The sequence below is a fragment of the Triticum dicoccoides genome, chromosome 6B (assembly GCF_002162155.2).
Source record: "Triticum dicoccoides isolate Atlit2015 ecotype Zavitan chromosome 6B, WEW_v2.0, whole genome shotgun sequence".
Lineage (NCBI taxonomy): Eukaryota > Viridiplantae > Streptophyta > Magnoliopsida > Poales > Poaceae > Triticum > Triticum dicoccoides.
Window position 1 is genome coordinate 93,944,138 of NC_041391.1, and position 13,346 is coordinate 93,957,483.

The 13,346-nt window shown below is 45.0% G+C and overlaps 1 protein-coding gene across 1 annotated transcript; it reads right to left on the reverse strand.

Moving 5' to 3' along the window:
- Positions 1-6: 6 nt before the first annotated feature.
- On the reverse strand, positions 7-935 carry LOC119324257 (cytosolic sulfotransferase 12-like). The gene has a single exon (XM_037598020.1). It carries the CDS (start codon positions 923-925, stop codon positions 110-112), a length of 816 nt encoding a protein of 271 aa, XP_037453917.1. The 5' UTR covers positions 926-935; the 3' UTR covers positions 7-109.
- Between the last annotated feature and the right edge of the window lie 12,411 nt (positions 936-13,346).

Genomic DNA, 13,346 nt, shown 5'->3' on the forward strand with positions numbered 1-13,346 from the left:
CACATGACGCAGTGTTCGGAGTAGAGGGAACACTCATTGACCGATTCAAGGATTTGGAGCTTGCTAGCTCATTTTCTTCGAACAGGACCCCCGCTGCCTCTTCGTCGCCCTAGAACGCGCACCCCATGAACTCTGCCAGCTTCCTCACGTTGCCCACCGGGTCCAGGAGCATCTCCTCGTACCGGAGGAAGAGCACCTTCTCCGGCTGCCTCCGGCTCGCCTCCCAGTAGCCGAGGATGTGGTGCCATTGCGGGCCGCAGGTGCATCTGCCGTCGCAGAAGAGCTCGAACATCTCATCGATTGTGTATGGCTTCGGTGGATCATCTAGAGCCGCCACGGCGAATGCCAATCTCTTCTTGGTGAATTGCCACATGGAGACGAGCGCGTCTTTTGGGTCGCGGCAGATGTACACGATCTTACACCCGGTGCCCTCCGCCGTGACGCTCTTCGGCATGTGCGTGTAAGGCATGTGGGTGGCGAGCAGGCGCGGCGAAGGGAGCGCCGCGAGCACGTCACCGCCGCTGTCCTCCGCAGCCAAAGACATGGAGAAGGCCTTCTCAAGAAACTCGACGCAGTCGTGGGGATTGTGGCGGCGGAGCGGGTGGTCGAGGCCGCGCGGCGGGTGGTCGGTGCGGTGGAGCGTGGCGAGGGCGAGTGCCTTGAGCCAGGTGGTGCCGGACTTGGGGAAGCTAACAAGGAGGATGTCAGATGGCCTTGCCTTGAACCGTGCGTGTGCGGCCACCATGCCCTGGAGAAATGGCTCCGAGAACCAGAAGCCGCCGTGCTGCCTCAGCGGGGACGGCAGACACCGTGTCTCGAGCGGGAGCGAGGAGATCACGAGCTCGGCCATGTCGTCGTCTCCCGACGCGGCCATTGATCCCTGTGTTAGCTGCGGTTGGTGCCTCTCTCTGGAATTATTGTACATCGGCTGGCTTCCTTTCTTATCTTTTGGATGACGATAAAGTCCACATGTGTGGACGTTAAGAGATCTGGCCACACGTTTTGTGTGGTGTTTAAGAAGATCAGCCCGCACGCATATGTGTGGGCAAAATAATTAGCACCTACGTGTTTTTTTTTTCGCGGTCCCTCTCACACGTCAACGTGTGGACAAAATGGATAACGCCCATACGACCTCTCTCAGCCACCTACCTCACGGCCCCGCACGCCTCGCGTGACAGTAACCACGCGTCCCCGCAGTTGCCATAGTCCGGACCCTCTTCAATGTCCCGTTTAACTGCAGTTGCCATGGTTGCTCAACTGCAGTTGCCATCTCAGGTCAAGTGCCAGATGCCATTTTGGACAACTGCAGCTGTTGTCATGTATGGTCTGGTTTACTATAGTTGCCATGATTTAAAAACTTTAGGGGTTGCCATCTACTAGCAATAGGCAGTTGCCATGTATGGTCTGCTTTACTACAGTTCCCATAATTTGAAAACCTTAGGAGTCGCCACCTACTAACACTAGGCAGTTGCCGTGTAGCGTTACAAAGAGACATGGCAAAATAACATGTTTCGGTTAAAGAGAGAGTTGCCATCTGCTTACAAGCACACTAGGGTAGTTGTCGTGTACCCTGCAAAACACATGGCAACTGACATGTTCGGGTAAAAAAAAGAGAGTTGCCATCTGCTTACAAGCACACTAGGGTATTTGCCATGTACACTGCAAAACACATGGCAACTGGCAGCATTGGGTGTGGGAGAGAAGACGGGCGTGTGGGCGAGATGACAAATGCCCACACACCAGCCCTTATGCGTGAGTAAAAACAGACATGTGGGCGAACTGCTAAATGCCCACACACCGGCCCTCTTGTGTGGTGAAACGGACGTGTGGTTGACCAGATGAATGCTCACGCACCAGCCCAGTCCTACGTGGCACCACAAACATGCCAAGATTCGTGCAATCACAAACAAACATGGATCCACGCGTGTGGACGAGATGCAAACGCCCAAACGTGTGAACGTTAGTATTTCCGTATCTTTTATATATAGGTAGTGGACCGGGTGACCGCGAGCTTCAAGAATTTGTTTATTTGCACGAATCTCAGTTAGGCCTTTGTTTTTTTTGAAGCTCCATAACTTTATTCATCAAATGATAGCCAAATTGTTTACAAAGAGATGAAGAATTAAATCAGGGATATTTTCCCATACTTCAGACTTTTTAACTCTAATACAATGTTTTGCTAAGGCATCCGCTACTGAGTTCGCCTCTCTACTACAATGAACAAAGGAGATATGAGCAAATTGCATTGTCATCAGAGAGCACTCAGCTATAATAGGAACTGCAGGTCCAATATATGCATTAGGATCCGAGACTGCCTCCAGCGCCCTTGTGCTATCGGATTCGATCACCAGATTGGTACAGCCCAAGTTTGCAGCTAAATTTAGTCCACACCGAATAGCAATCATCTCTGCTTCTTCTACATTGGGAACATGTGCTAGTAAGTCAGATGCTGTGCCCAGGAACTGACCCTGATTATTGCGTGCAATAACTCCACAAGAACCTGAGAGATTCTCCAAAGTAAAGGATGCATCAACATTTATGTTTACCATTCCCACATCCGTTTTCTTCCATACCTGGTCCCTTTTGCGAGCAGCATATTTTGAAGTATTAGCCCTGACGAAATTAGTGGCTAGAACCTGTATTGAGATGGCCGTTTGTTCTATCGTTTGGGTATTTTCCCCCTTCGTATACAGTCTCCTCTGCCACCAGATAAACCACATAGCCACCAAAATGAATTCGGGTGTTGGGATGTTATTTACCTCCGTATGTATCTGGAGCAAAGCATCAAGGTTCATCGAGCCCGAACGATCCTGCATGATCACTTTGTCAATCTCAGCCGACAACCCCATCTTTTCCCATATTGCATGTGCTCGAGAGCATGTGAACAGGCAATGTTGGATGTCCTCCAATCCACAATTACAAATCGGGCACTGTGGCATTAATGGAATATGCCGGCTGGCCAGCACCCCATAGCAAGGCAAAACTCCTTTCAAAACTTTCCATCCAAAATGTTTAACTTTCCCTGGTAACCTTAACTTCCACAACTCTTTCCATACCTCATGATCATTTGCACTTCCTTGGCTATTCCGGTTAAAGTGTCGTCCAAACTAGTTTTCAAATTCAACGTGATATGCCGATCTCACCGAGAATGTCCCCGACCTTGTATGATGCCAAGCAAAAAAGTCCTCCACCACTTCAACGTTAAGATGGATCCGTAAAATTCTGTTTGCATCAACAGGCGAAAACACTTGCCGAATGAGATCCTCATCCCACAGTCCCGTGTAAGGATCAATTATCTCCTGAACTTTTGTTAACATGATGCCACCTCTGGGTGTGATCAACTTCCTGTTTGCACTTGAGGGAATCCAAGGGTCATCCCATAGATTGATGTGTGAACCAGATCCTACCCGCCAGATGCATCCTCTCTTGAACGTATTTATTCCTTCGACAATGCTTTGCCAAGTAAATGAAGCTCCCTTTTTTGGACCAGCTTTCAATATATCTCCACTTGGATAATATTTTGCGCTCAAAACTCTTGCACACAGGGAATCAGGGTTTTGGAGTAGACGCCAACATTGCTTTGCTAACATAGCAAGATTAAAGCTGTGAAGTTCTCTAAACCCCATACCACCCCTTTTCTTTGGTACACACATTTTTCACCACGCAAACCAATGCATCTTACTCTTTTCCTCTCCACCTCCCCACCAAAAGCCCGATATTTCATCGGTAATTGACTTACATATTCTTTTCGGCAGCTTGAATACAGACATAGCATATGAGGGGATTGATAGTGCTACTGCCTTAATCAGGATCTCCTTGCCCTGAATTAAGAGGATCTTTTCTTTCCACCCTTTCAACCTCTTGCATACTCTGTCCACCAAGTGCTGAAAACAGTCACTTCGGTCCACACCAACCATTGTTGGTAGACCAAGATACGTGTCTGACAAGGCTTCAATGAGGATATCCAAGATAGCACATACACTTTCCTTGTCATTTACTCTAGTATTAGGACTGAAAAAGACACTAGATTTTGGGGTACTTACTCGCTGGCCTGAACACTCACAGTATGTGTCCAAAACTTTCTTAAGTGTTGTTGCATTATGAACTGTTGCATTCATCAAGATCAAATAATCATCTGCAAACAGCAAGTGTGAGATGGATGGTGCACTTCGGGAGACTTTTACTCCTTCTAAACCTCCAGTTTCTTCCTCATGAGCCAGCATACTAGAGAGTCCTTCTGAGCAGATCAAGAATAGATACGGTGATAATGGATCACCCGGTCTCAGGCCTCGGCCTGGAAGGAACTCCTCTGTTTCAGTGTCATTAAATCGAACTCTGTAGCTCACCGAAGACACGCACTCCATAATGAGCCCAATCCATTGTTCATGAAAACCCATCTTCGCCATCATTGCATGCAAAAACCCCCATTCAACACTGTCATAAGCTTTCAACATATCTAGCTTAACTGCACATATCCCATTAGATCCATGGGATTTCTTCTTTATTGTATGAAAGCATTCATAAGTAACTAGCACATTGTCCGTTATTAATCTACCCGGTACAAATGCACTCTGAGTTGGTGAAATTACCTCAGGCAAGATCTTCTTCAGTCTATTTGCTAGCATCTTCGAAATAACCTTATAAACCACGTTACATAAACTTATGGCCCTGAATTGGGTTATCATTTCAGGGCTATCAACTTTCGGGATCAACACCACATTTGTTGCGTTCCATCCTTCTGGAATCTTTTTGTTGTTGATAGCGTCCATCACTTCCTTCATGAGTTCCTCCCCTATAATGTGCCAAAATCGCTTAAAGAAAATAGCATGGAGGCCATCGGGACCCAGGGCCTTCATGTCACCGATTTGAAATAATGCTTTCTTCACCTCCTCCTTCGTATAAGGAGCAATGAGCATGCTATTCATCTGTGCAGTAACCACAGGTTTAACTGTGGACAGTTGGGCGTATGCTGGAGCACTACTAAATATACTATTGGGTTCTTTTTATTTTTTGGAAATTTCTGGAGCGCGCAAAGGTCCTCAGTTGTCTTCTACCCATTCTAGAGAACCAGGCACACGCTTCAGGTATATTCTTAATATACAAACCTAGCCAGGTTTGATTTACCCTGTTTTTTTGACTTTTTTCTATCAGCGAAAAATGGACCAATGAAAGGCTGTCACGCTATTTAGTGGGGGATGGGGCGGGGTGCGCTTTGTGTGACTCTAACAGTTAAATGTTTGATTTGTTTCAGAGATTATCATTGGTGGACCCGGCCGGATCCTCCCGTTCCCACTGGTCTGCATGTGCGCGCTGTATGCAGAGGCGGGTTTGCCTACCAGTTTTTTGTCGTCATTTGGTTGGACGTGCGTGTCTGTCACTTGACTGCCATTTCCCCCTCTTTCTTACTTATAATTTTTCTTAGGGATGTTTGGTTTAGAAGTTCTAGGACTTTTTCTAGTCTCAGGAACTAATAAAAAAGACTTTTTAGTAGAGTCTTTTTCCTAGTCCCTGTAAAAAAAGTCCCTCCCGTTTGGTTCCTAGAGACTTTTAAGGACTTTTTCTAGTCTCTGGGACTAAAAAGTACCTGAACCAAACACCCCCTTAAGCACGTGTCTGCCTGCGTGTCGCCCGGTGCCGGCAAGTCCGCCTGTTTTCGTTGGGTGCTGCGTTCTGCTGCTGTCAGGCATCCACAACAGTGGTTGTTTACGATTTGGCTTTGATTCAGTGCATGTGCGTCGTCCATGTTAGGTGTATAGGCGGTTGCCGTGCTAAACCTAACCAACCCGAAAGGTTTTAAGCCGCTGACATTGTGAAGTGGCAGCGAAGGTGTAGGTGACTGAGTGTGTGTGTCATATATGTCTGCACTCGGTAGAATCTTCGGATCCAAGGCCACCTCGTGCTTAGCATATTTATTCCACCCACTGTACTGGCATAACCAATTAATTAATGATCCCCAGTTGTTACCTGTTTATGTATGTCTGATGATAATTAAGAGCAGAAAGATTTGTGCTGCTTAAGTGAGTACTAATTTTTAAACTCTTTTCTTCGGAGAAGAAACTGATGATGCGCTTACAAGCAGCTGGTAGTAGTGCATGCAATGCACCCAAAACAACAAAAACTGCCGTTGTACTAAAGCAGGGCAATAATATCTTGCACATGCAGCACAACTGCATAGGGCAATTGGAACACCAAAACTTTATTTATAATAGCAAGTAATGTCCAATGCTTTGCCATGTAAGTGACACACGTAGGCAAGACTTGACACGCACAACTACAACTAATACACACCATTGCTTCCTGAAGAAGGAATGAATGGATAACAACATGAGTACCAACCAATCAAACAACAAAATGATCATCACATAACCCTTTCTCTACCTCACACAAATCTCAATGAAACACGCCAACAATGTGCGACCTGTGCCTGAGATACCCCATGTGCAGAAATAAGTATGATTGCTAAGAACAGGAAAAGAGCATTTGTTGCCCGTAACAATAAGTGCGTGTCCACCAAGAGAGAAGAGAGGTTCAAGCCAAATCAAATCACAATCTCTATAACAACACCGTATTGACAAGCGCGGCATGCCGCCGCACGGGATAGGCTAGTTCTTCCTATGCTTCGCCAACTTGTAGAGATCTGTGGGCTGCTCCTCCATCTCAAACCAGATGGTGGGCAGATGCTCACATATGTGTTATGTGTAGATCAAATGAGCGGGTAGCGTTAGCTGCATTTAGTATCAATGTGGAATAGTTATTCTTCATCTCTTCTCTATTTTAACATCAATGTATCATATTTTTTAGTTCCGTAATTATCTTAGTCACACATAAAAAATATATTTTATGTTACATAAAATAATGAACTTAAAAATATAGTGTAAAACAACATAAAGTGTAAATTTTTTGGTCTTACGACCTATATATTTGTTTTCTTATGCAAAATTTTACGTAGCGAATCAATATTAATGTAAATATTTGTATACCAAATGTAATTTATTCATGAAACAATAGTAAAATTACGACAGATAAAAATAACTTATTCTGCACATAGGTGATGAATGGTATTACTAATATATATATATATATATATATATATATATATATATATATATATATATATATATATATGTATTAGTAAGTAGGAGTTGTACATGGCAGGTAATAGCTCAAATTACAAGTATATCAAATCCACGTGCCGGCTGGTATGCAGCCAGTAGTACATGGAGTCCATTCCAAGAGCATCTGTCCTCTTTTTCTCCCTTGACGTGATTTTATTGACCGGTCCTATCTTGTCAGCTACTCTACACTGTCTAATCATTGCTACATATGGTTGAAGGAGGCAAAAATGACAAATGTGACATGTGGACAGAATGAATTCACAAAAGAAACCGTTGGTGAAATTTTTTCACCTAGCTGATCGTTTTGTGTAGCGCCCGACAGGTAGGTGTTGCACTATAATGTGCAGCGCCTTACTAACAGGCGCGACACACCTAGCCAGCATGGCACCCCGGGCCTCCTGGTTGTGCAACGCCTAGCTGAAAGGAGCTGCACAGTGTAGTGCAGCGCCTAGCTGAAAGGAGCTGCACTACCTTATATTAAAATCATTGTAACTTTTAATCCGTATATCCGATAAAAACGTGCCTTACATGAATGTTGTGCATTTTTCTGTCTTCTATGCAATGGTGGAATTTTCATCTATGTTAGGATCAATTTGTTTGATTAAAACTCTGTGGCAAAAGTGCATCAGAATATAACTGACAGATTCTGTTAAACTTACAAACTTGGCATGATGATACCCATTGACCTATACTCTTATGAATTTGCATCCTACATGAGTTTTGCACTACATATTGTGTACTTTCACGCCATGCCTATCCTTGCCATGTTAATCATCTTTAACATATTCATTTCATGCATATAAGTGACTAACATGATATAAATGAACTTCTGTTACAGAAAGTTGCATTTTGTAAGATCCTTAATAATTAATCTTGGCATCATATTAATATAATCTAATTATGAAAGTTGGAAAATATTATGTCTACTTTAAGTCCATGTCATTTTCATACCCACTAAATATTTGCATCGCTATGTTTTTGAGACAATAAAGTACCTAAGGCAATATTCTGCTAGATTAACACGTTAATTTCACCAAGTCCCTGGATGTCAGCTGAACTTTGCATTTTGTAAAGATATATACTTATCTATTCTTAAAATCTAGCACTTATAATGTTTGTTGTCAGTAGCAAGAGCACATGCTCTTTGATTTGAACTCTGTTTTTAGGCTACTGATAAAAGTTGCAGCTGCTTGTATTGTGTACTACTATATATATATATAGGGTATAAGGTCGGTACATAGTGAGTCGGTTTAAACTTGATAGACCAGGACACGCTCGTGCTAACCAGGATGACAAAACAGAGTTGGCAGAAAAACTAGTTGTCGGTGCTACTAGCTGGAAGTCCGAAGGCTTATCTTACTAAAATAATGAAAAACAGAGTTACTCCCTCCGTCCGGAAATACTTGTCATCAAAATGGATGAAAATGGATGTATCTAGAACTAAAATACATCTAGATACATCCATTTCAATGACAAGTATTTCTGGACGGAGGGTGTACTTAGCAGGAAAACTAAACTGATCTGCACAAAATTCTAAATGGAAAACATATCAAGTTCATGTCAAGGGGTTTTGTAAAACTCAAGATATGAACATGTTTTCTGGCAACACCCTGGATATACTGAAAGTAGATATGGAGATGCTCAATTTCATTTATAAAGTTATTCCATATGAAGCATGGTTGATTTACTATGCATTTTACAAAATGCGAAGTTCTGTTGACATTCAGGGACTTGGTGAAATTAACAAGTGTTAATGCAGAATATTGCCTTAGGTAGTTTAGTGTCTCAAAAACATTGTGACACAAATATTTAGTGGGTATGAAAATAACAGACTTAAAGTAGACATTAAAATTCCAACCTCCGTAGTTAGATCATATTCATATGATGCCAGGATTAGTTACTATGGATCTTACAAAATGCAACTTTCTGTCACAGAAGTTCATTTATATCATGTTAGTCACTTACATGCAAGAAATGAACATGTTAAATATGATTAACATGGCAAGGATAGACATGGTGTGAAAGTACACATTATTTAGTGCAAAACTCATGTAGGATGCAAATGCATAAGAGCTATAGGTCAATGGATATCATCATGCCAAGTTTGTAAGTTTTAACAGATTCTGTCAGTTATATTATGATGCACTTTTGCCATAGAGTTTTCATCAAGCAAATGGATCCTAACATAGATGAAAATGTCACCAATGCATAGAACACAGAAAAAATGCACAACATTAACATAAGGCACGTTTTCATCGGATGCATGGATTAAAAGTTCCAATGATTTTAATATAAAGTAGTGCAGCTCCTTTCAGCTAGGCGATGCACTACATTGTGCAGCTCCTTTCAGCTAGGCGCTGCACAACCAGGAGTGGGGCTCGGGGTGCCACGCTGGCCAGGTGTATCGCGCCTGTCAGTAAGGTGTTGCATAGTGTAGTGCAACACCTACATGTCGGGCGCTACACAAAAGGGTCAGCTGGGTGAAATTGTTTCACCAACGGTTCATTTTATGAATTTATTCTGTCCACAGGTCAGATTTGTCGTTTTTGCCGTTGAAGGAGAGCACCTCATCTCCTCACCCTTGTCATCTCCCATTTGTGCGCGTACGAGGAGAGCATCTAGTGCGAGTGAAATGCGTGTTGCGCGGCGGCGGCTGCACCTGGGAGCGGCGTGGTGGGCTGCGCGAGGCTCCCCCGTGGCTGCCATGGGGGCTCAATATGGCGTGGCCAGATGTGGCCGTCGGCGCCGTGGGTGGTGCGAGGTTTCCCTCCACCAGTGATGGCTGGCCCTGGTTGGGGCTCCTCCTCCGGTGACGGCTGCTGCCTTTGGCTGGTGCTTCCCGTGGCTCCGGGTTGGTGGTCGCGGTGTGGGCAGCTCATGGTGGTGGCGCTGGTCGTTAGCGTGGTCGTGGTACGGCGATTGGAGCTTGACGGTGGTGTGCTGGTGGAGGTGATGGCCTCCCTTCTCCTAGGTTCATGCCGACAACGCTTTTACGTCGGGGGTGGCTATGAACTAGGGTTTGTGCATGGGCGGACCGGATTTGGGCCCAAGGCAGGTCGGAGCCGGTGCTCCTGGTAGGTGAGCTCAGGCGTGGTCCGGGAGGTGCTTGTGGAAGGTGATGGGGTAGCGCGGCTGCTTTGGCTGGCGGCGGTGCGATCCGAGTTGTGGCGTCTTCGGCGGGAGGCGCAGATCTGGATTGTGGTGGTGGATGATGTTCGACGGTATGCAGGTATTGGGGGTTGACTTGGTCCGCATTGGATGCCTTCGCATTGTGCCCTTCTTGCTTGGTGCCTGTTGTGACGTCGGCTCGAGGTTGGCTCGCCGAGCGTTGCAATGTTGTCGTACGGATTGACGCCGGTGGCCACAGACATGGTGGCGTTCGAGTGTGCTCAGCGGTGGCCGTCGATAGTCACTGGGTTGTTTCCCTCAGTCCATTGGGACTAGCTGGGGACACATGTGTGGGCACTTCCTACAGTGGAGGTGCCATCCCAGATCCGGTGGCTGATGTCGGGCTAGAAGTGAAAGGAGGTCCCTTCCACTCCTACTACGATGGCTAGGTGGTTGTGATGTGGATGGTCGGTTGTGCCTAGGGGCATGGATGCTGGGGCGTCAGCTCCGGGCGGCGGGCTTCACGATTGGCTTTCCAGCAGGCTCCATGGCGTCGGTGGTGGCTCCAACTCTTGGTCGTGTGGGTAGGGCTGGACTAACGAGCAGCTCGGCTCATTAAGCTCGTACTCGTTAAGCTCGTGCTCGTTAAGGCTCGGCTCATTAAGCTCGTTAAGATTAACGAGCAGAAAACCCTGCTCGGCTTGGCTCGTTTGAAGCTCGTTAAGCTCGTGAGCGCTCGCGAGCGCTCGTTAACAGATTATAATGTGTTACGATATACATGATGAATGTGTAGGTATGGTTTTTAAGATGAAATATGGTGACTACAAAAATAAATAAAGTAGTTTGTTGCCTCATATGTCGATTAGATTAAACAGATGGGCTGAGGTGCTACAAAGAGTTTGTCACATAATATGAAAATATGTGTTGTGTTGTTATAACGAGCTTAACGAGCTACTCGTGAAACTCGTTAGCTCGCTCGTTAAGCTCGTTAAGCTTAACGAGCTAAAATCAATGATTGGCTCTGTTCATTAAGAAGCGAGATACGAGCTTAACGAGCCGAACTATCAAGCGCTCGTTAAGCTCGCGAGCTACGAGCTTTTGGTCCAGCCCTACGTGCGGGCAACAAGGGGTGTACTGGCGGCGGTCTTAGGTTTGCACTAGCAGTGCTCAGATCTGGGGTGGACAAGTTGTCCATTGTTGGGGTGGTGACTGGGACTCCTCTTGGTAGTGTAGGTGAGTGTCCGAGTGAAAGCTTCGCGCTTCTGGCCACGGGCACTGCTTGCTTCTTGAAGACGTTGTCATGGATCTCGTCCTTGTGCCAGGGCTTCAGGTGAAAACCTTTGTCTGTCTTCAGATTCGGCAGTGGCGACGCTTTGTGTCATCACCCTCCTAGGGGCGTTGTCATGGAGCTCAGGTGTCTTCGGTCGGGCCTTGGCAATGTGTCTGGCTTGTTCTATGTTTTTCTTGTATCTTTTGATCTGCTTTGTAAGGGGGCCTCCCCGCCATATTGTATCCTTCGACCATGTACTTTGGTCCATTGCTTCATATATAAAGCGGGGAGAAAGTCTATTTCAAGATAAATATGCCTTTGACTCATGCACCTATCATTGTCGTCCTAGCACCTCCCTGTGCCTATGGTGGAAAACGACAAAACTGGCCATTTGGGCAAACTTCAGCACAAAATGAACCCATTTTAAAAATATTTCATATAATTGCCCTTCCTTCATGACGCCCGCACCCAGGGCGCCATCCTAGATTGCATAACGCCCTGGTCAAGGGCGCCATACAACTGCGCTGACCTGCCACGTCGGCTGTGGTTGGGTCCATCCGTGGGCGCATGAGGCCCCAAGAGAGGGCACTATGCCTTTCACCATGGCGCCCTGGACCGGGGCGCCATGCCCCTTCGATGAAAACTCCCCCAGGCCGATGCGACTCGCTAGAGACCCGAGACGGAGGGCTCTGTTCATTCCTGCTCTTTCTCGTCCAGCCCGTCGCCCCTCTCTTCCCCCTCCAAATCCATGGCGAAATACAACAGATGGATGGGGGAAACTGGTGGATCTTCTTCCCCTCCTAATCCTCAAGGTATTCCCCCAACTTTCTCCTATTTTTATTGGTAAATTTTTTTGCATTGACCCCATGTGTACAAACCCTAGTTCATCCCCTTTTTTCAAAATTTGTTGATACTTGCACTTGTCTTAGAAATGTATGGGTCAAGATTTGTATGGTATGATTAGGATTTGGTACTTATAGTAGGGTTTTTTTAGTTTTTACGTAGGGGTTATTCTTTGTAGCAAATTTAACATATGGAATACTAAGGTTGTTTGCAAATGTGTGTATGCATGTTCATCTGTATGGATGATTTGGCTTAGGTATATATTTACATTTGTATGTATCCATTTGTTGTATGGATATGGATATTTGCACATGTATGTATGTTTGTATTTGCACTACTCCAGATATTTACAGATGACAAGCAGGCTAGCGATATACATTGTAATTTTGTAGGATGGCTTCTCTTATCCATCCATCCTACGATCTATTTTATCGTGGACGGTATATGGCGGATGAAAGAAGGGTTTTTGATCGACTTCACTTGAGGTCCGGTGCGGTTCATGACAAGATGCAATATGACGAGCGATACATGGAGTATATCCAGAAAACTGGGCTTCCCCCATTTATCTCACTCGTGTCTTGTTGATGAGCGGATTTTATTCATACTTTTTAGAGTATATTCTAGTGCCAAAATCCCTCATATCATATCCATCTAGCACTTATTCATGTCTCCACTGCATAGTTTTCAGTATTTACTTGTTTTACCAAGTTCATTGCATACTTTTTATTTTTATTTAATTTTTATTAGTTTTTTGTTTGTTTTGTGGTCTTTGTAGGTGTGTTGACATGTTCACGAACTTGGGACATCAAAAGAATTAAACTATGGGTCAAACTGGAGAAGTTCCATGCACTAGATCAAGGCCCTTTGGAGAGTTTGATGATTTTACATTTATCAAAGTGTAGAAAATGAATATCCAAGGCCACAAACGTATCAGCCTTTTCACAAGCAATCCAACGAGCTCAAGAACTTCAAAATCGAAGTTAGTATGAAGAAATGGCGTCCAAAATACG